The 21,723-nt window shown below is 44.0% G+C and overlaps 1 protein-coding gene across 2 annotated transcripts in view; it reads right to left on the reverse strand.

Annotated features, from left to right (window-relative positions):
• Positions 1-628: 628 nt before the first annotated feature.
• The window catches only part of SHC2 (SHC adaptor protein 2), a 162,592-nt gene continuing 141,497 nt past the window's right edge, over positions 629-21,723 (reverse strand). The window contains exons 12-13 of one of the 2 annotated variants that reach the window (XM_069767820.1): positions 12,776-12,910; positions 629-2,035 (exon numbers count right to left, since the gene is read on the reverse strand). In XM_069767820.1, the coding sequence (XP_069623921.1) occupies positions 12,776-12,910 (135 nt within the window). In that variant the 3' untranslated portion in view covers positions 629-2,035. Of the gene's footprint in view, positions 2,036-2,580; positions 3,558-12,775; positions 12,911-21,723 lie in introns of those variants that run through there. The other variant, XM_069767819.1, reaches the window with a different exon arrangement.

Raw genomic sequence — 21,723 nt, forward strand, 5'->3', positions numbered from 1 at the left:
GCTTTATTCTCAGTTCCAATCTCGCTCTCTCTCGTTAGCTGAATTTCTTTTCTCAAGTTTCACCTTTCAATTCTTCTTACCTAATTACTCCAAACAGTTTACAGCCTTCATCTGCCATTTAGTGCTGAATTCTGTGCCTCCAGGATCTTTTCTATTGCTTACCATACCTTTGTGTTTCTCACTCCATTTGACGTAGCCTCAAATTGTAACATCAACTGGGAATTATTAACTTACAGGATGTATAGCCATTGCAGAGACGTGGGGCGTCTGTAATTTGGGAATATGTAGTGTATACACAGACTTATGTATAAAACCTTGGCTGTTGTTGAAAGGATATCTACAGGCAGCTAGTGACTCAGTTTTTAGAACATTTACCTTAGTTCATTAGGCTCCTAGGTGCAAATGTAATAAAGGCCATGTTTGCATGGTGTTTGTATGGGTTTCCTCCATTTTCCTTGCTTACTCAGAATACAAACTGACACTGTAATTGGCATCCTGGGTAAGTCGTCCTAATGTATGTGAGCGCTGTATAGTACATACACGCTGGTAGATTTGTTTAGTACAAATAACTCTGACATCTTGGTATGTAGTGTGCACACTCCCACAAAGAAAATAGCACAAATGATGATGACTTTTGTCTCAGAGACATTTTCTCTTTATTTTGTAATAAAAAAGCAATGGTTAGGCGTTACATTACACACCTTCTTTGAGGTGCCCATTACTTTCCTTTATTGGTGTATTGAATCCCCAGTTTAATGAATACTATACCCAACTCCAGTGAACAATGTCACAAAACTTGATAAGACAATTCCATAGGTGCTGATTAGTTGGCACAAAGCGATTCCCAGGACCCAGATTTGTAATCTCTGACTGTTGGCCAGAGGCCCTCAGAACTCTTCTTCTTTGGATTAGCCCAGCCTTGCTCAACGTCAACATTGCATCATGGCACATATGTGACGTAGTGCCAGGAGGTAGAAGGGGTCCCCATGGCTCCCGTCCACCGTTCACAGATTAACTGGGTCCTGAAAGTCGATCCACACCAACTCCAGTGCTGATTATCAGGTTTGCTGGAGAAGATCTTTTCTCGTTAATAGTAATCAATTATCATTCTGGTCACAAGGAAAGAAACTTATAAGTAGCCAATGTCTTGCAATCTCCGCCTTTCCAGCTGCAATTGCCTTGCATCACTCCTCTGTGACTCTATTATACATACCATTATAATACATGTCTGTAGGATATTGGCGTTCACCTAGCTGATATAATGCAGGGATCGAAAAAGATGTGGTCCTCATTGGCATATACTAAGACAGTGACTATTAGCAATTTTAACGCTGTGAAATCAAGTTTTCCAACCTTACCTGTGTAAGACAATAGCCATAGCCTTGCTGACCAGCTACATTGCTCCAGGGAAGATACAAATTGATTATCTGCTTTTTTTCGAGTTTTGAAGTGAAGCATTCCATTTACTGGCATGTAATACCCATACGCTATCTCCTACCGTTCTTTCTGCTCATACACTGTAAGCAATGTATGCATATACATCCCAGTGATCACAGAGCACGTGCCATTATTCTCAGCATATAGATCCAGTGCTGCATAGCATCTCAGTCATGCTGGGGAGACATTCCTATCTCCTAAATGGATCTGTTAGGGTGCAAGGTTTTGCAGCCGGAAGGCCAGAACAGACTGTGAAAAATACACTGGCACGGTGCTAAATTAGTCCAGGATGTTAAATGCATATCTGTATATATAGCATTGTGCTACTCTGCGCTTGCCCCAGATACTGCGGATACTGGATGTTTTTTGGTACTGTTCTAGTTCTGACTGATCCTCTTCTTCAAGCACTATGGGCTCAGCTGCTCCCTCTGGTGGTGAAACGTACAATAGCAGAGCTATACATATATGCAAGATGCAGCCCGTGACAGAAGAGTACGCAGTAAGTCACTTATTGATGTTCACCTTTGCGACTTTCTTCAGGGGCAACTCTTCTGTTCTCCTCCATTGATAAATGTTCATCTCCAAGCAAGGGGTGAGCCTGAGCAATACAGAACACAAACCAGTCATGTATTATATACGGTACGTTAGCGAGGACCAAGATGGACATGGTAAGCTGATATCAATTGCAGTTGCAAATCTGGAAATCATCATTAAACTGAACCTGTCAAGTAGAAAATGGTATGTGATCTTCAGGCTGGATGTTATAGCCAAGGAGGAGCTGCTCAGCTTTTCTCTATGCTATGCTATCCAGCATGTAGACTGTGACCGGTTCCCATTATGTCCCTTTATGTACAATGTAACACCCTCGAGCATGAACGGAAATAAACCTCTCACTGACCTTAATAACAAAGTAAGTTGTTGTTTTTAGCTCATTTCCACAATTCTAACTTTATTTCTTTTTATTATTTTTCTTTCAACATATAGCCATGTTAAGGACAGTTTTTTGCATGACAGGTTGTATTTTATAATGGCACAATTTTATATACAGTGGTGTGAAAAAGTGTTTGCCCCCTTCCTGATTCCCTATTCTTTTGCACTTTAATATTTACATTTGTTTGGTGATAACACAAGTAAACACAAAATGCAGTTTTTAAATGAAGATCTTTATTATTAACGGAAAAAGAAATCCAAACCTATAGCGTCCTGTGTGAAAATGTGACCTAATAACTGGTTGGGTGACCCTTAGCAGCAGCAACTTCAATCAAGCATTTGCGATAACCGGCTATGAGTCTTTCACAACGCTCTGGAGGAATTTTGGCTTACTCATCTTTGCAGAATTGCTGTAATTCAGCCACATTGGAGGGTTTCTGAGCAAGAACTGCCTTTTTACAGTCATGCCACAGAATCTCAATCGGATTAAGGTCAGGACTTTGACTAGGCCACTCCAAAGTCTTAATTTTGTTTTTCTTAAGCCAGAGGTGGACTTGCTGGTGTGGTTTGGATTATCATGCTGTACAACCCAAGTGTGCTTCAGCTTGAGATCATGAACAGATGACTAGACATTTTTTTTCAGGACTTTTTGATAGACCGCAGAACTCATGGCTCAATTTACCACAGCAAGTCTTCCAGGTCCTGAAGCAGCACAACAGTCAAAGACCATCACACTACCACCACCATATTTTACTGTTGGTATGATGTTCTTTTTCTGAAAAGCTATGTTACTTCCACACCAGATGTAATGGGACATATAGCTTCCAAAAAGTTCAGATTTTGTCTCGTCAGTCCATAGAGTATTCTCCCAAAAAGTCTTGGATATCATCAAGATGTTTTCTGGCAAAAAGCATTTATGTTCTTATAGCTCAGCAGTGGTTTTTGTTTTGGAACTCTGCCATGCAGGCCATTTTTCCCAGTCTTCCTTATGATGGAGTCATCAACACTGACCTTAACAGAAGCAAGTGAGGCCTGTAGTTCTTTGGATGTTGTTGTGGGGTCTTTTATGACCTCTTGGATGAGTGTCACTGCTTTCTAGGGGTAAATGTGGTCCGCAGGCCACTCCAGGGATGGTTCACCACTGTTCCATGTTTTCACCATTTGTGGATAATGGCTCTCACTGCAGTTCTCTGAAATCCCAAAATATGAAAAATGGCTTTATAATCTTTTCCAGACTAATAAATAAATCTCAATTACTTTCTCATTTGTTCCATAATTTATTTGGATCATGGCATGATATCTAGATTTTGGGGAGCTTTTGGTCTACTTCACTTAGTCAGGTCCTATTTAAGCGATTTCTTGATTGAGAGCTGGTGTGGCAGTAATCAGGCCTGGGTGTTGCTAGGGAATTTGAACTTCTCAAAGATGTGATAAACCACAGTTAATTTATTATTTTAAGTGGGGGGGGGGAGGCCATGACTTTTTCACACAAGCCCCTGCAGGTTTGGATATCCTTTTCCCTTAATAATAATGACATTCATTTAAAAACTACATTTTGTGCTTATTTGTGTCTTCTTTGTCTAATATTTAAATTTGTTTGCTGATCTGAAACATGTAAGTGTGAAAACATGGAAAAGAAAAAGAAATCAGGAAGGGGCAAACAGTTTTTCAACACAATTGTAATGTGTTATGTGAACGTTATTTATTTTTTGGGGGAAGGGTGTAAAAAACAGCTATTTTGTTTATATGGTGTTCACCGTGCAGTGTAAATAGTATACTAATTTTAGTTTGTGAATCTTTATCATCACAGCAATACTAAATTCACATTTTATTTTATATTTTACTAATTTTATGAAGTAAAACACTTTTTAAAATAAAAAGGTTTTGTCACCCTAGCCCAACACCTACACCATATTTAGTATTCGTGCTTATACTTTGTGGGATGAGTTGAGGTTTTCATTGGTGCCATTTTGGGGTACATTTTTTTAAATAACATTTTTGCCTTTTTTTATGTATTCTTTTTTAACCCCTTTCTGACATCGGACGTACTATCCCGTCCATGTGGGGTGGGCACCTATGACCATGGACGGGATAGTACGTCCAGCGCGATCGGCGGCTCTCACGGGGGGAGCGCCGCCGATCGCGGCCGGGTGTCAGCTGCCTATCGCAGCTGACATCCGACACTATGTGCCAGGAGCGGTCACGGACCGCCCCCGGCACATTAACCCCTGGCACACCGCGATCAAAGATGATCGCGATGTGCCGGCGGTGCAGGGAAGCACCGCGCAGGGAGGGGGCTCCCTGCGGGCTTCCCTGAGCCCCCCGCAGCAACGCGATGTGATCGCGTTGCTGCGAGGGTCTTACCTCCCTCCCTCCCTGCTCGAGCCCCGGATCCAAGATGGCCGCGGATCCGGGTCCTGCAGGGAGGGAGGTGGCTTCACAGAGCCTGCTCAGAGCAGGCACTGTGAAGCAGCCTGCACTGCTATCAGATCGGTGATCTGACAGAGTGCTGTGCAAACTGTCAGATCACCGATCTGTGATGTCCCCCCCTGGGACAAAGTAAAAAAGTTAAAAAAAAAATTTTCAAATGTGTAAAAAAAAATAAAAAAAAATATTCCAAAATAATGAAAAAAAAAAAAAATATTATTCCCATAAATACATTTCTTTATCTAAATAAAAAAAACAAACAATAAAAGTACACATATTTAGTATCGCCGCGTCCGTAACGGCCCGACCTATAAACCTGGCCCACTAGTTAACCCCTTCAGTAAACACCGTAAGAAAAAAAAAAAAAACGAGGCAAAAAACAACGCTTTATTATCATACCGCCGAACAAAAAGTGGAATAACACGCGATCAAAAAGACAGATATAAATAACCGTGGTACCGCTGAAAACGTCATCTTGTCCCGCAAAAAACAAGCTGCCATACAGCATCATCAGCAAAAAAATAAAAAAGTTATAGTCCTGAGAATAAAGCGATGCCAAAATAATTATTTTTTCTATAAAATAGTTTTTATCGTATAAAAGCGCCAAAACATAAAAAAATGATATAAATGAGGTGTCGCTGTAATCGTACTGACCCGAAGAATAAAACTGCTTTATCAATTTTACCAAACGCGGAACGGTATAAACGCCTCCCCCAAAAGAAATTCATGAATAGCTGGTTTTTGGTCATTCTGCCTCACAAAAATCGGAATAAAAAGCGATCAAAAAATGTCACGTGCCCGAAAATGTTACCAATAAAAACGTCAACTCGTCCCGCAAAAAACAAGACCTTACATGACTCTGTGGACCAAAATATAGAAAAATTATAGCTCTCAAAATGTGGTAACGCAAAAAATATTTTTTGCAATAAAAAGCGTCTTTCAATGTGTGACGGCTGCCAATCATAAAAATCCGCTAAAAAACCCGCTATAAAAGAAAATCAAACCCCCCTTCATCACCCCCTTAGTTAGGGAAAAATTAAAAAAATGTATTTATTTCCATTTTCCCATTAGGGCTAGGGTTAGAGTTAGGGCTAGGGTTAGGGCTAGGGTTAGGGTTAGGGTTAGGGCTAGGGTTAGGGCTAGGGTTAGGGCTAGGGCTAGGGTTAGGGCTAGGTTTAGGGCTAGGGTTAGGATTAGGGCTAGGGCTAGGGCTACAGTTTGGGTTGGGGCTAAAGTTACAGTTAGGGTTTAGATTACATTTACAGTTGGGAATGGGGTTGGGATTAGGGTTAGGGGTGTGTCTGGGTTAGAGGTGTGGTTAGGGTTAGTGTTGGGATTAGGGTTAGGGGTGTGTTTGGATTAGGGTTTCAGTTATAATTGTGGGGTTTCCACTGTTTAGGCACATCAGGGGCTCTCCAAACGCGACATGGCGTCCGATCTCAATTCCAGCCAATTCTGCGTTGAAAAAGTAAAACAGTGCTTCTTCCCTTCCGAGCTCTCCCGTGTGCCCAAACAGGGGTTTACCCCAACATATGGGGTATCAGCGTACTCAGGACAAATAGGACAACAACTTTTGGGGTCCAATTTCTCCTGTTACCCTTGGGAAAATACAAAACTCGGGGCTAAAACATATTTTTTGTGGGGAAAAAAAGATTTTTTATTTTCACGGCTCTGCGTTATAAACTGTAGTGAAACACTTGGGGGTTCAAAGTTCTCACAACACATCTAGATTAGTTCCCTGGGGGGTCTAGTTTCCAATATGGGGTCACTTGTGGGGGGTTTCTACTGTTTAGGTACATTAGGGGTTCTGCAAACGCAATGTGACGTCTGCAGACCATTCCATCTAAGTCTGCATTCCAAATGGCGCTCCTTCCCTTCCGAGCTCTGCCATGCGCTCAAACGGTGGTTTCCCCCAACATACGGGGTATCAGAGTACTCAGGACAAATTGGACAACAACTTTTGGGGTCGAGTTTCTCCTCTTACCCTCGGGAAAATACAAAACTGGGGGCTAAAAAATAATTTTGGGGGGAAAGATTTTTTTTTTTAATTTTCACGGCTCTGCGTTACAAACTGTAGTGAAACACTTGGGGGTTCAAAGCTATCACAACACATCTAGATGAGTTCCTTAGGGGGTCTAGTTTCCAAAATGGTGTCACTTGTGGGAGGTTTCTACTGTTTAGGTATATTAGGGGCTCTGCAAATGCAATGTGACACCTGCAGACCATTCCATCTAAGTCCTCATTCCAAATGGAGCTCCTTCCCTTCCGAGCCCTCCCATGCGCCCAAACAGTGGTTCCCCCCCACATATGGGGTATCAGCGCACTCAGGACAAATTGGACAACAAATTGTGGGGTCGAATTTCTCCTGTTACCCTCGGGAAAATACAAAACTGGGGGCTAAAAAATAATTTTTGTGGGAAAAAAATTTTGTTTTATTTTTACGGCTCTCCATTATAAACTTCTGTGAAGCCCTTGGTGGGTCAAAGTGCTAAGCACACATCTAGATGAGTTCCTAAGGGGGTCTACTTTCCAAAATGGTGTCACTTGTGGGGGGTTTCTACTGTTTAGGTACATTAGGGGCTCTGCAAACGCAATGTGACACCTGCAGACCATTCCATCTAAGTCTGCATTCAAATGGCACTCCTTCCCTTCTGAGCCCTCCCATGTGCCCAAACAGTGGTTCCCCCCACATATGGTGTATCATCGCACTCAGGACAAATTGGGCAACAAATTTTGGGGTCCAATTTCTCCTGTTACCCTCAGGAAAATACAAAACTGGGGGCTAAAAAAATAATTTTTTGTGGGAAAAAAATTTTGTTTTATTTTTACGGCTCTGCATTATAAACTTCTGTGAAGCACTTGGTGGGTCAAAGTGCTCACCACACCTCTAGATAAGTTCCTTAGGGGGTCTACTTTCCAAAATGGTGTCATTTGTGGGGGGTTTCAATGTTTAGGCACATCAGTGGCTCTTCAAACGCAACATGGCGTCCCATCTCAATTCCTGTCAATTTTGCTTTGAAAAGTCAAAAGGCGCTCCTTCCCTTCCGAGCTCTCCCATCCGCCCAAACAGTGGTTTACCCCTACATATGGGGTATCAGCGTACTCAGGACAAATTGTACAACAACTTTTGGGGTCCAATTTCTTCTCTTACCCTTGGGAAAATAAAAAATTGGGGGCGAAAAGATAATTTTTGTGAAAAAATATGATTTTTTATTTTTACGGTTCTACATTATAAACTTCTGTGAAGCACTTGGTGGGTCAAAGTGCTCACCACACCTCTAGATAAGTTCCTTAGGGGGTCTACTTTCCAAAATGGTGTCACTTGTGGGGGGTTTCAATGTTTAGCCACATCAGGGGCTCTCCAAACGAAACATGGCGTCCCATCTCAATTCCAGTCAATTTTGCATTGAAAAGTCAAATGGCACTCCTTCGCTTCCGAGCTCTGCCATGCACCCAAACAGTGGTTTACCCCCACATGTGGGGTATTGGCATACTCAGGACAAATTGTACAACAATGTTTGGGGTCCATTTTCTCCTGTTACCCTTGGTAAAATAAAACAAATTGGAGCTGAATTAAATTTTTTGTGAAAAAAAGTTAAATGTTCATTTTTATTTAAACATTCAAAAAATTCCTGTGAAGCACCAGAAGGGTTAATAAACTTCTTGAATATGGTTTTGAGCACCTTGAGGGGTGTAGTTTTTAGAATGGTGTCACACTTGGGTATTTTCTATCATATAGACCCCTCAAAATGACTTCAAATGAGATGTGGTCCCTAAAATAAAATGGTGTTGTAGAAATGAGAAATTGCTGGTCAACTTTTAACCCTTATAACTCCCTAACAAAAAAAATTTTGGTTCCAAAATTGTGCTGATGTAAAGTAGACATGTGGGAAATGTTACTTATTAAGTATTTTGTGTGACATATCTCTGTGATTTAATTGCATAAAAATTCAAAGTTGGAAAATTGCAAAATTTTCATAATTTTCGCCAAATTTCCGTTTTTTTCACAAATAAACGCAGGTACTATCAAAGAATTTTTACCATTGTCATGAAGTACAATATGTCACGAGAAAACAATGTCAGAATCACCAGGATCCATTGAAGCGTTCCAGAGTTATAACCTCATAAAGGGACAGTGGTCAGAATTGTAAAAATTGGCCCGGTCATTAACGTGCAAACCACCCTTGGGGGTAAAGGGGTTAATTTCCAATATGGGGCTTGACCATGCGATCGCTTCTAAAATACATTGCAATGCTTGTGTACGACAGTGCATTAGGCTTGTCAACATCATACTGACTATAAGTCTACTAGGTCCTGCCTTAAAGAAGCACTCACATCTATATTTTTTATTAAATGTTTGTATATGTACATGTAATGTAGTGTGAGCATTAATATAGTCACCTACTACCGCTGCTCTCTCCCGTGTCTAGTGCTGATCTGCTCCTCTTCCCCTGATGTCGCCACACTGCAGACTCTCCTGGTCACACCAAACTCTGTGAGACCTCTGAGTGGCTTTTACAATGTAATTCTATGGAGCGTCAGAACTGGACTTAGGATGAAGCGCCATAGGTTCACATTGTAAAAGAGGCTTCCGACCCACACAAAGAGCGAGCGGGCTAATCAGAATTACGATGACGTCACTGAGAAGTGGAGCACAACGGCGCTAGATCCCAGAGAGAGCGGTGGAAGCTGAGTATATAATACACTCACACTACCGTACATTACATGAACATATGCACACATTTAATTAAAAAAATAGATGGGAGTGCTTCTTTAACCCTTTAGTGGCCACCAATACGACTTGATCTGAGATATAAGTGAATTACATCCCCCCGATGGGTGAAGATACCGCAGCTGTCCACTGTGCACTATAGATGACACCCTGCTGCATACAGTCACGATCAGTATTGGTGCCGACCATGGCTGTTTAACCTCTTACATTTTGCTGTCAATAGTGACTACAACATATAGATGGTTAAGGGTATGTTCACACGTTCCTGATTTCCATCCTTTTTTTCAGGACTAAAAACCGCAGCTCTTTGCAGAAAACGCAGGTCCTTTTTTTGGTGCTTTTTTGGTGCGTTTTTTGGTGCGTTTTTTGATGCGTTTTTTTATGCAGTTTTCTATGCAGAGTCTGTGTGTTTTCTAGGAAGTTTTTTAGGGTTAAAATGTCTGAAAATACCCTAACCATAACCCTACCCCTAACCCTACCCCTAACCCTAACCCTAACCCTACCTCTAACCCTACCCCTAACCCTACCTCTATTCTAACCTTAGTGGGAAAAAAAAAATTCTTAATTTTTTTATTGTCCCTACCTATGGGGGTGACAAAGGGGGGGGTAGTGTCATGTACTATTTTTTTTATTTTGATCACTGAGATAGGTTATATCTCAGTGATCAAAACTCACTTTGGAACGAATCTGCCGGCCGGCAGATTCGGCGGGCGCACTGCGCATGCGCCCGCCATTTTCCAAAATGGCGGCGCCCAGGGAGAAGACGGCCGGACGGACACCGGGAGGCCGGGTAAGTATAAGGGGGGGAGATTAGGACACGGGGGGGCATCGGAGCACGGGGGGGGCATCGGAGCACGGGGGGTGGGCATCGGAACACGGGGGGGGGCATCGGGGCAGCCACACTCCGCCCACGCACTTCCGCCCGCTTCCCCGCACTTCCTGCTGCAGCGGTTCAGCACCACAAACCGCAATAAAACCCGCAGATATATTTTTGATCTGCGGGTTTTACTGCGGGTTTGACCTCACAATAGAGGTCTATGGGTGCAGAACCGCTGCGGCTCCGAAAAAAGAAGTGACATGGTACTTCTTTTTTACCGCGGCTATTCAGCGCGGCTTTTTTTTCCCGATTCCCGCATCATGTGCACAGTGGTTCCTGTTTTCCATAGGGTACAGTGTACTGTAGCCTGCATGGAAAACAGCTGCGGAGCCGCAGCGGCAAAATCGCGGCGGTTCCGCAGTAAAAAACGCACTGTGTGCACATGGCCTAAGAGTGTGGGGGCTCCTACTGTGGTGTGGTCCTGATGTTTGCCATGGCAATTCATTGGCAAATGGTGGTCTTAGAGTCTGACAGCTATAGAGGACTTTTCAGAAGAAAGCAACATTTTAGCTGGTAAAAATAAAACTATTCCTTCCTATCATGCCACTTTGCATTATTTCCTGAAAAGCACCCGAAGGGTTAATAAACTACCTAACAGCAGTTTTGAATACGTTGAGTGCTGCTGTTTTTAAAGTGGTCTCACTTTTTCCAGTATATAGATCCCCCAAAGTCACTTCAAAACTGAACAGGTCCCTAAAAAAATAAGTTTTGTATATTTCCATAAAAAAAAAATTGAAAAATTACTGCTACAATTTTAAAACTTCCTAACAAAATCAAAGAACATTTTACAGATGGTGCTGATGTAAAGCTGACATGAGGTAAATATTTATTACCGTAACTATTGTGTATGATGTGACAATCTGGATTAAAGGGACTCAAAGTATGAAAATTGCTAATTTTAGACATTTTTGCCAATTTTTGATAATTTTATAAATAAACGCAAAGCAATTTTGCCACTATCATGAAATACAAGATGTCACAACAAAACCGTCTCAGAATCAGTGGTCAGAATTCTAAAATGTAGAGTGGTCACTAAGGGGTTAAGAAGGGCCAGTTAGACTCATGTCAATGGCAGGCACAGGTTCCTCTTTTAAACCCTCAGTAGCTCTGATAACTGATCGATTCATATGGGTATCATTGACTATAAGGAGGAACTACCTGCCTCTATGAGACCCCTTGGGTGCAACAGATTGCTCTGTAATCTATAACTGACTGTTAGAGCATGCTGGCCAATCACGGCTCTAGCACCCATGTAGCACTTATTCTAGTTCTCCATTAAAATACAGACCTTTAGAATAAGACCCCATAACAGAGTCGGACAATGTATCCTCTTTTTAATAAAAGTTTTTTTCTCCAGCACTTGTGAATGCAGTTTCCTCATAGACACCACAATTTTCCTGTCCACAAAATGGCTGCTGGTGGAGGAGCATGTGATCAGGACTGTCCATCAACATCCTCCAACTGAAGAGTAGCTTTGTCACATAGTCACATGTTCCTCCAGCAGCAGCCATTACGTGGAGAGTCCTTGGTAGTCTGTGGGGAAGGCTGCACTACCAAATGTGGAATTAGGTTCCAAACGCATTTGTTTAATAAGAAAAAAAAAGATAATGGACAACCCCTTTAACACCTCCTGTATGAAGGTAAAAGCACTTGAAATGAATGGCATGCCTTTAAAGCATACCTTTTAAAATGCTAAAAAAGGGATATTGTGTTTTTTTCTTCATTTTTAACCAAAATCATTATTTGATGAATCAGAAACTGATCCTACTTTTAGCAAAACCAAAATGTATCTGACGTTTTAGTGTCTTACCATGGTCTTATTGTATTATTAAAGGGGTTTTTCACTACTAGGACAACCACTTCTTACCCTTGCCAAATAAAAATACCCAATCCTCAACTCCTGTAGCAGCACTGGGTCTCCCGAGGCTTATATGACGTTGTTATGCCACATGAGCCCTCCAGCCAATCAATGGCTGCTATTGAGCCAGCTGTGCTATTATTTTCTTTGAGTAAACCTCCAAATACCGAAGGAAATGAGGGTGCAGCAGCTCAATAGCGGCCACTGATTGGCTGCAGGGCTCACATGACATAATGTCACAAGAGCCTTGGGAGTCAGGAGACCTGGCAGTGACAACACTGGTGTGGTGCCAGTATGGGAGGTGAGTATAGGATAGTTTTTATTTTCAAGGGGGAGTATAGTAGTGGGTAACCCATTAAACCTTGAACATTGTTTTATACACTTTACAACTTAGACTCCTAAGCTTTATTTCTGTATAGTGAACATAATAATCTCTTCAAAATTCATGATTTGACCAACTGTTTAAAATCATTTCTTCGGTTTCTACCCCAGGAACCAGGGTATATTGTCTCACCTAGGATGTTCCTCTTCGCGCTATCACCTGCCGTAGGTGCAGTTCACTCTCTGCTGCTACAATTGGCTGTTGGTTATGCAGATGGTAGGAAATCAGATGGCTTATACTCTCAAACAACACATCTTTTGTCCTGACCTGAACGAAAGAAGATGAAGAAATTTCATCCACATCTTATGCATTAGTAATGTTCTACTTGAAATAACTGCATAACTGTAACATAGCAAGAACCTTACATTATGTGAGGATTATTTGTCGCAAAACTATTATTTGGCAAAAACTATAAATGGAGTTGAAAACCAATCACCTGTGTCTCCCATCAAATCTATGAGTGAACTTGCATCCATTAGCCAAAGTGTTCTTCAATTATGTTTGCATGTATAGCACTCACATAATCTGCAGCATTTTCTGGACATTGTTGAAAACTTTGCAACTGTTTTTTCCCCAAACTACACATTTATCAGGTATTCCATAGCCTGTGGATTTAGTAAAATGTCATGATCAATGCACATACTGTACCATACAGCAGAAAATCTGCTGCATATCCTTCTGACCTTCACGTCTCCTTGCACTTAGGGTGATCCACTTGATTACACCCTAAAAGCAGCAATGAGGGGTAAAAGTTATGTTAGTGGGAGTCTAGACAGAAGAAGTTGCACCTGAGTGAATAGAGGTTGGTTTGAATATGTTTACATATACATGTTAGGCCGGTTTCACACGTCAGTGGCTCCGGTACGTGAGGTGACAGTTTCCTCACGTATCGGAGACACTGACTCACGTAGACAGATTAAAATCAATGTGTCTCTGCACATGTCAGCGTGTTTTCACGGACCGTGTGTCCGTTTGGAAAACACGGAGACATGTCAGTGTTCGTGAGAGCGCACAGATCACACGGACCCATTAAAGTCAATGGGTACGTGTAAAACACATTGCAGTCCGTGTGCCGTGCAGGAGACAGCGCTACTGTAAGCGCTGTCCCCCCCGCGTGTGGTGCTGAAGCCGGAATTCATCCCTTCTTCCCAGCAGCATTCGCTGGAAAGAAGAAGTGAATAATCTTTTTTTTTTTTTCCCTTAAAAATAAAGTTTGTGCGTCCCCTCCCGACTCCCATCCCCTGTCCCCCCCCCCCTCCCCTGCTTGCCAGGAAATACTCACTGACACCCAGCTCCAGCGATGTCTCTCTCAGCGGCTGCAGCCTGTGCTGTGTGAGCGGTCACGTGGTCCCGCTCATTACAGTGAGGAATATGCACATATTCCTCACTGTAATGAGCGGGACCACTTGAGCGCTCACACAGGGCCTGCTGCCGGCGCTGAGAGGAGACATCACTGGAGCTGGGTGTCAGTGAGTATTTCCTGACAAGCGGGGGGGCGCACAGGGGATGGGAGGCAGGAGGGGACGCACAAACTTAATTTTTAAGGGAAAAGAAAAAAAAAAGATTATTCATTCCTTCTTTCCAGCGAACTATGGAAAAGGGTCAGCGTGAGGTGGGATCACTATGGAGAAGAGGCAGCTTGGGTTGGGATCACTATGGAAAAGAGGCAGCATGGGGTGGGGTCAGTATATAGGAGTAGTGTTGGGGGTTCAATATGGATAAATGGGCTCAATATGGAGAACTCTAACATGAGGGGGACAGTTCAAAGAGGGGGCAGCATGGGGTGGGCACAGTGTGGAGATCGTAGTTAATTAGTGAGGAGGGTGTCATGGGTAGAATTCATAAGGGGAAACGGTGTGGTGCTCATCTACTATATAATTGTCTAACGGTCACTTCCGTCTGTCTGTCCTTCTGTCACGGTTATTCATTCGCTGATTGGTCTCGCCAGCTGCCTGTCATGGCTGCCACGACCAATCAGCGACGGGCACAGTCCGGAAGAAAATGGCCGCTCCTTACTCCCCGCAGTCAGTGCCTGTCGCCCGCATACTCCCCTCCGGTCACCGCTAACACAGGGTTAATGCCGGCGGTAACGGACCGCATTATGCCACGGGTATCGCACTCCATTACCGCCGCTATTAACCCTGTGTGTCCCCAACTTTTTACTATTGACGCTGCCTATGCGGCATCAATAGTAAAAAATGTAATGTTAAAAATAATTTAAAAAAAACCTGCTATACTCACCCACCTAGTCCGCTGAGCCGCTCGCGCCGGCCGCCATCTTCCGTTGCAGGTTCCGGTGGCAAAGATGGTATGGGAGAAGGACCTGCCATGATGTCACGGTCATGTGACCGCGATGTCATCACAGGCCCTGCGCGCCTGCGCAAGAAGGACTTGCCATGACGTCACAGTCATGTGACCGCGACATGATCACAGGCCCTGCGCGCCTGTGCTAGAAAGACCTGCCATGACGTCACGGTCCTGTGACGGCGACGTCATCACAGGTCCTGCGCTCATACCAACCCTGGGACCAGAAGCTGCTGTGGACTACAAGGGGCCCTCGGAAAGGTGAGCATATGTTTATTTTTTAAACTGTGACAAACCTGGCTGGGCAATATACTATGTAGCTGGGCAATATACTACGTGACTGGGCAATATACTACGTGGCTCTGTGCTGTATACTACTTCGCTGTGCAATATACTACGTGGCTCTGTGCTGTATACTACGTCACTGGGCAATATACTACGTCACTGGGCAATATACTACGTGGCTGCGCAATATACTACGTGGTTGGGCAATATACTACGTGGCTGGGCAATATACTACGTGGCTGGGCAATATACTATGTGACTGGGCAATATACTACGTGACTGCAATATACTACGTGGCTGGGCAATATACTACGTGGTTGGGCAATATACTATGTTGCTGGGCAATATACTACGTCACTGGGCAATATACTGCGTCACTGGGCAATATACTACGTGGCTGGGCAATATACTACGTGGTTGGGCAATATACTATGTAGCTGGGCAATATACTACGTGACTGGGCAATATACTACGTCACTGGGCAATATACTATGTGGCTGGGCAATATACTACGTGGCTGGACAATATACTACGTGGCTGGGCAATATAGTACGTGGCTGGGCAATATACTATGTGGCTGGGCAATATACTATGTGGCTGGGCAATATACAGTTAGGGCCAGAAATATTTGGACAGTGACACAAGTTTTGTTATTTTAGCTGTTTACAAAAACATGTTCAGAAATACAATTATATATATAATATGTGCTGAAAGTGCACACTCCCAGCTGCAATATGATAGTTTCCACATCCAAATCGGAGAAAGGGTTTAGGAATCATAGCTCTGTAATGCATAGCGTCCTCTTTTTCAAGGGACCAAAAGTAATTGGACAATGGACTCTAAGGGCTGCAATTAACTCTGAAGGCGTCTCCCTCGTTAACCTGTAATCAATGAAGTAGTTAAAAGGTCAGGGGTGGATTCCAGGTGTGTGGTTTTGCATTTGGAAGCTGTTGCTGTGAGCAGACAACATGCGGTCAAAGGAACTCTCAATTGAGGTGAAGCAGAACATCCTGAGGCTGAAAAAAAAGAAAAAATCCATCAGAGAGATAGCAGACATGCTTGGAGTAGCAAAATCAACAGTTGGGTACATTCTGAGAAAAAAGGAATTGACTGGTGAGCTTGGGAACTCAAAAAGGCCTGGGCGTCCACGGATGACAACAGTGGTGGATGATCGCCGCATACTTAATTTGGTGAAGAAGAACCCGTTCACAACATCAACTGAAGTCCAGAACACTCTCAGTGAAGTAGGTGTATCTGTCTCTAAGTCAACAGTAAAGAGAAAACTCCATGATAGTAAATACAAAGGGTTCACATCTAGATGCAAACCATTCATCAATACCAAAAATAGACAGGCCAGAGTTAAATTTGCAGAAAAACACCTCAAGAAGCCAGCTCAGTTCTGGAAAAGTATTCTATGGACAGATGAGACAAAGATCAACCTGTACCAGAATGATGGGAAGAAAAAAGTTTGGAGAAGAAAGGGAACGGCACATGATCCAAGGCACACCACATCCTCTGTAAAACATGGTGGAGGCAACGTGATGGCATGGGCATGCATGGCTTTCAATGGCACTGGGTCACTTGTGTTTATTGATGACATAAGAGCAGACAAGAGTAGCCGGATGAATTCTGAAGTGTACCGGGATATACTTTCAGCCCAGATTCAGCCAAATGCTGCAAAGTTGATTCGACGGCGCTTCATAGTACAGATGGACAATGACCCCAAGCATACAGCCAAAGCTACCCAGGAGTTCATGAGTGCCAAAAAGTGGAACATTCTGCAATGGCCAAGTCAATCTCCAGATCTAAACCCAATTGAGCATGCATTTCACTTGCTCAAATCCAGACTTAAGACGGAAAGACCCACAAACAAGCAAGACCTGAAGGCTGCGGCTGTAAAGGCCTGGCAAAGCATTAAGAAGGAGGAAACCCAGCGTTTGGTGATGTCCATGGGTTCCAGACTTAAGGCAGTGATTGCCTCCAAAGGATTTGCAACAAAATATTGAAAATAAAAATATTTTGTTTGGGTTATGTTTATTTGTCCAATTACTTTTGACCTCCTAAAATGTGGAGTATTTGTAAAGAAATGTGTACAATTCCTACATTTTCTATCAGATATTTTTGTTCAACCCTTCAAATTAAACGTTACAATCTGCACTTGAATTCTGTTGTAGAGGTTTCATTTCAAATCCAATGTGGTGGCATGCAGAGCCCAACTCGCGAAAATTGTGTCACTGTCCAAATATTTCTGGCCCTAACTGTACTACGTGGGATGTGCAATATACTACGTGGACATGCATATTATAGAATTCCCGATGCGTTACAATCGGGCCACCATCTGTATATAAAGTATATAAAGGGGGATGGTGTGGTGCTCATAGTATATAAAGAGGGACGGCATGGGGGTCATAGTATATATGGCTGCAGCGTCGGACTGGAGCACTTTGGGCCCACCAGAGAAAATCATTCTTGGGGCCCACTATGTAGCTACATAGAAATAGATACAAGACCACCAATTGTGCGGTAAAAAGCACTAATATCAGGGTATAATATAAGGTAGTTCACGTCTTAATTATGTAGCAAGGTTTGGGGTAGCCCCCTCACAGAATATAATGCAGCCCCCTCATAAAATATAATGCAGTTCCCTCTCATAGAATATAATGCAGCACCCCACAAAATATAATGCAACCCCCTCAGATATAACGCAGACCCCACCATAGAATATAATGTAGCACCATCATAGGGTATAATGCAGCCCCCCTCATATGGTATAATGCAGCCCACCACAGAATATAATGTAGTCTCCTGAGAGAATGCAGCCCCACCACAGAATATAATGCAGCTCCCCCCATAGCCCCCTCATGTAGTATGATGTAGCCCCCATAATATAATGCAGTGTAGTCCTCTGAGAATAATGCAGTCCCCCCACAGAATATAATGTAGCCCCCTCATAAAGTATAATGCAGCCCCTCTCCACCCCCATCATTGTGCTTATCACCACCTCCATCATTGCCTTCTCCCCCTCCACCCCTATCATTCTCCCCCACCACCTCCATCACTGCCCATTCCACCACCTGCATCATTGCCTCCTCCCCACCATCATTGTCCATTTCATCAGCTTCATCATCACCTCCATCATTGCCTCCCCCACCACCATCATTGCCCATCACCTCCATCATTGCCTCCCACCACCATCATTGCAGATTTTCATCACCTCCATCATTGCCTCCCACCACCAACATTACCAATCACCTCCATCATTGCCTCACCCCTCCACCATCATAATAATAATAATAATCTTTATTTATATAGCGCCAACATATTCCGCAGCGCTTTACAGTTTAACAGTTTCAAACACAAAAGTCATAAGTAACAACGTTAACAATACAATAATTAAAGCAAAATAAGACGACCCTGCTCGTGAGAGCTTACAATCTACAATGAGGTGGGGGAGATGCAAAGTACAGGTGTGTATTTACAATGATGTATTTACAATCATGGTCCAGCCATCTTCAGGGGTTGGGGAATAGATGGGCATAGTGAATGGGCTACACACACACACAAACATAAAATGACTTTGATTAGTGAACGTGATAGGCCGCTCTGAACAAATGTGTTTTGAGCGAGCGCCTAAAACTATGCAAATTATGGATGGTCCTAATATCTTGGGGTAGAGCATTCCAGAGGATTGGCGCAGCACGGGAGAAGTCTTGGAGTCGGGAGTGGGAGGTACGGATTAGTGCAGAGGTTAATCGAAAGTCATTTGCAGAGCGCAGTGGTCTGTTAGGCTGATAGACAGAAATGAGGGAGGAGATGTAAGGGGGTGCCGCACTGTGGAGAGCTTTGTGGGTGAGAACAAGTACTTTGAATTGTATCCTGTAATGAATGGGTAGCCAGTGTAACGACTGGCGAAGAGCGGACGCGTCCGAGTAACGATTAGCCAGATGGACGACCCTGGCTGCTGCATTAAGGATGGACTGGAGAGGGGAAAGTCGAGTGAGGGGGAGGCCAATTAATAGAGCGTTACAGTAGTCCAGGCGGGAGTGGATCAGGGCGACAGTGATGGTTTTAGCTGTCTCCATGGTGAGAAAAGGGCAGATTCTAGAGATGTTCCTTAGGTGTAAGCGGCACGAGCGGGCAAGAGATTGTATATGGGAGGTGAAGGAGAGATCGGAGTCAAACATAACACCCAGACAGCGAGCCTGCTGCCGGGGTGTTATTATGGTGCCACCCACGGAGAGGGAAATGTCAGATTTAGGGAGGTTAGTAGATGGTGGGAGCAGAAGAAGTTCAGTTTTGGAGAGGTTGAGTTTCAGATAGAGAGCGGACATGATGTTGGAGACTGCGGACAGACAGTCAGTGGCGTTCTGTAGTACAGCGGGGGTAAGGTCAGGGGATGACGTATATAGTTGTGTGTCGTCGGCATAAAGATGGTACTGAAAGCCAAATCTGCTGATGGTCTGTCCAATTGGGGCCGTGTAGAGAGAGAACAGAAGGGGGCCAAAGACTGAGCCCTGAGGTACCCCGACCGCGAGAGGAAGAGGAGATGAAGTGGAGCCAGAGAACAGAACACTGAAGGAGCGGTCAGAAAGGTAGGAGGAGAACCAGGAGAGAGCAGTGTCCTTAATGCCTAGTGACTGGAGCCTAGAGAGAAGGAGAGGGTGGTCAACAGTGTCAAAAGCTGCAGAAAGGTCGAGAAGAATGAGCAGAGAGTGGTCACCATTACGTTTTGCTGTCAGAAGGTCATTGGTCACTTTGATGAGTGCAGTTTCTGTCGAATGTAGGGGGCGGAAACCGGACTGTGAAGGGTCTAGGAGGGAGTGAGTGGAGAGGTAACGGGTAAGGCGGGAGTATATCAGGCGCTCCAAGAGTTTAGAGATGAAGGGGAGATTGGAGACCGGTCTGTAGTTGTTTGTGCAGGATGGGTCGAGGGTGGGTTTCTTTAGTAATGGAGTAATTATAGAGTGTTTGAAGGAGGAGGGGAAAATGCCAGAAGAGAGGGAGAGATTAAAGATTGTAGTTAGGTGACTTGTGACAACTGGAGAGAGAGACTGGAGGAGATGTGAGGGAATGGGGTCGGTAGTGCATGTAGTCGGACGAGAAGAGGAGAGGAGCTTGGAGACTTCTTCTTCTGTGATGGGATCGAATGTGGAGAGTGAGCCAGGGGCAATGAGGGGAGGGATGGGAGTCACTGAACTTAGTTGTTGGGAGCGGATTTCCTGACGGATATTGTCTATTTTCTCTATAAAGTGGGAGGCCAGGTCACCAGCACAAATATCTGTGATAGGGGCTTGTGCTTTTGGCCAGAGGAGGGAGTGAAAGGTGTCAAAAAGTTTCTTGGGGTTGTTGGATAGTGAGGAGATGAGAGTGGTAAAGTAGGTCTGTTTAGCGAAGTGAAGGGCAAAGTTATAGGTCCTTAACATAAATTTGAAGTGTATGAAGTCTTCTGGTGTGCGTGTTTTCCTCCATAAGCGTTCAGCACACCTAGAGCATCGCTGGAGAAATCGGGTTTGCGATGCGAGCCAGGGCTGTTTTATTCTGTGTTTGGAGGTTCTGAGGGTGAGGGGAGCTACTTGGTCAAGCGTGCTTCTAAGAGTGTCATTGAAGTGATGTACAGCCAGATCAGGACAGGAAAAGGAAGAGATTGGGGACAATGATGAGCGTAGGGAGTCTGAAAGTGTAAGAGGGTTAATGGCTTGTAGATTTCTGACTGAATGGTATGTAGGAGGGTGCTGGGGTGAGTGAGGATATGTGAGTGTGAAGGAGAGAATGTTGTGGTCAGAGAGGGGAAGCGGTGAGTTATCTAGGTAGGAGATTGAGCAGAGTCAGGCCAAAACCAGGTCCAGGGTGTTACCGTCTTTGTGTGTTTCAGAGGTTGAGAGCTGTGAGAGGCCGAGAGAAGTGGTTAGTGACAGAAGCTGGGATGCAGATGTGGAAGTGGGGCTGTTAATGGGGATGTTGAAGTCTCCCAGGATAAGGGTTGGTAGTTCTGAGGACATGAAGTGCGGCAGCCAGGCAGAGAAATGGTCCAGGAAGTGGGTGGGTGAGCCTGGGGGCCGGTATATGACCGCTACTCTGAGGGAGAGGGGACGAAAGAGCCTGATTGTGTGGACCTCAAAAGAAGGGAATGAGAGTGATGGAACTGAGGGGTTGACCTGGAAAGTGCATTGTGGGGACAGGAGTATGCCAACTCCACCACCAGGTCTGTTTGTTGGTCTTGGGAATGGGAGAATTGTAAGCCACCATGGGTAATGGCAGCAGGAGAGACAGTGTCAGAATTCTGAATCCAGGTTTCCGTGAGGGCCAGCAGATTCAGAGAGTTTTTCAGAAAGTAATTGTGTAGGAAAGGAAGCTTGTTACATACAGACCGTGGATTCCAAAGGGCACAATTAAAAGAAGGAGGAGATGAAGGAGTGCAATTAATATTAGTAAGATTATTAAGGTTTCGATGTGAGGTAGGGTAGGGGTTGAGGTTGGTGGATGGTGGACCG

Source organism: Ranitomeya imitator, chromosome 1, assembly GCF_032444005.1.
Source record: "Ranitomeya imitator isolate aRanImi1 chromosome 1, aRanImi1.pri, whole genome shotgun sequence".
In the NCBI taxonomy this organism is placed as follows: Eukaryota; Metazoa; Chordata; class Amphibia; order Anura; family Dendrobatidae; genus Ranitomeya; species Ranitomeya imitator.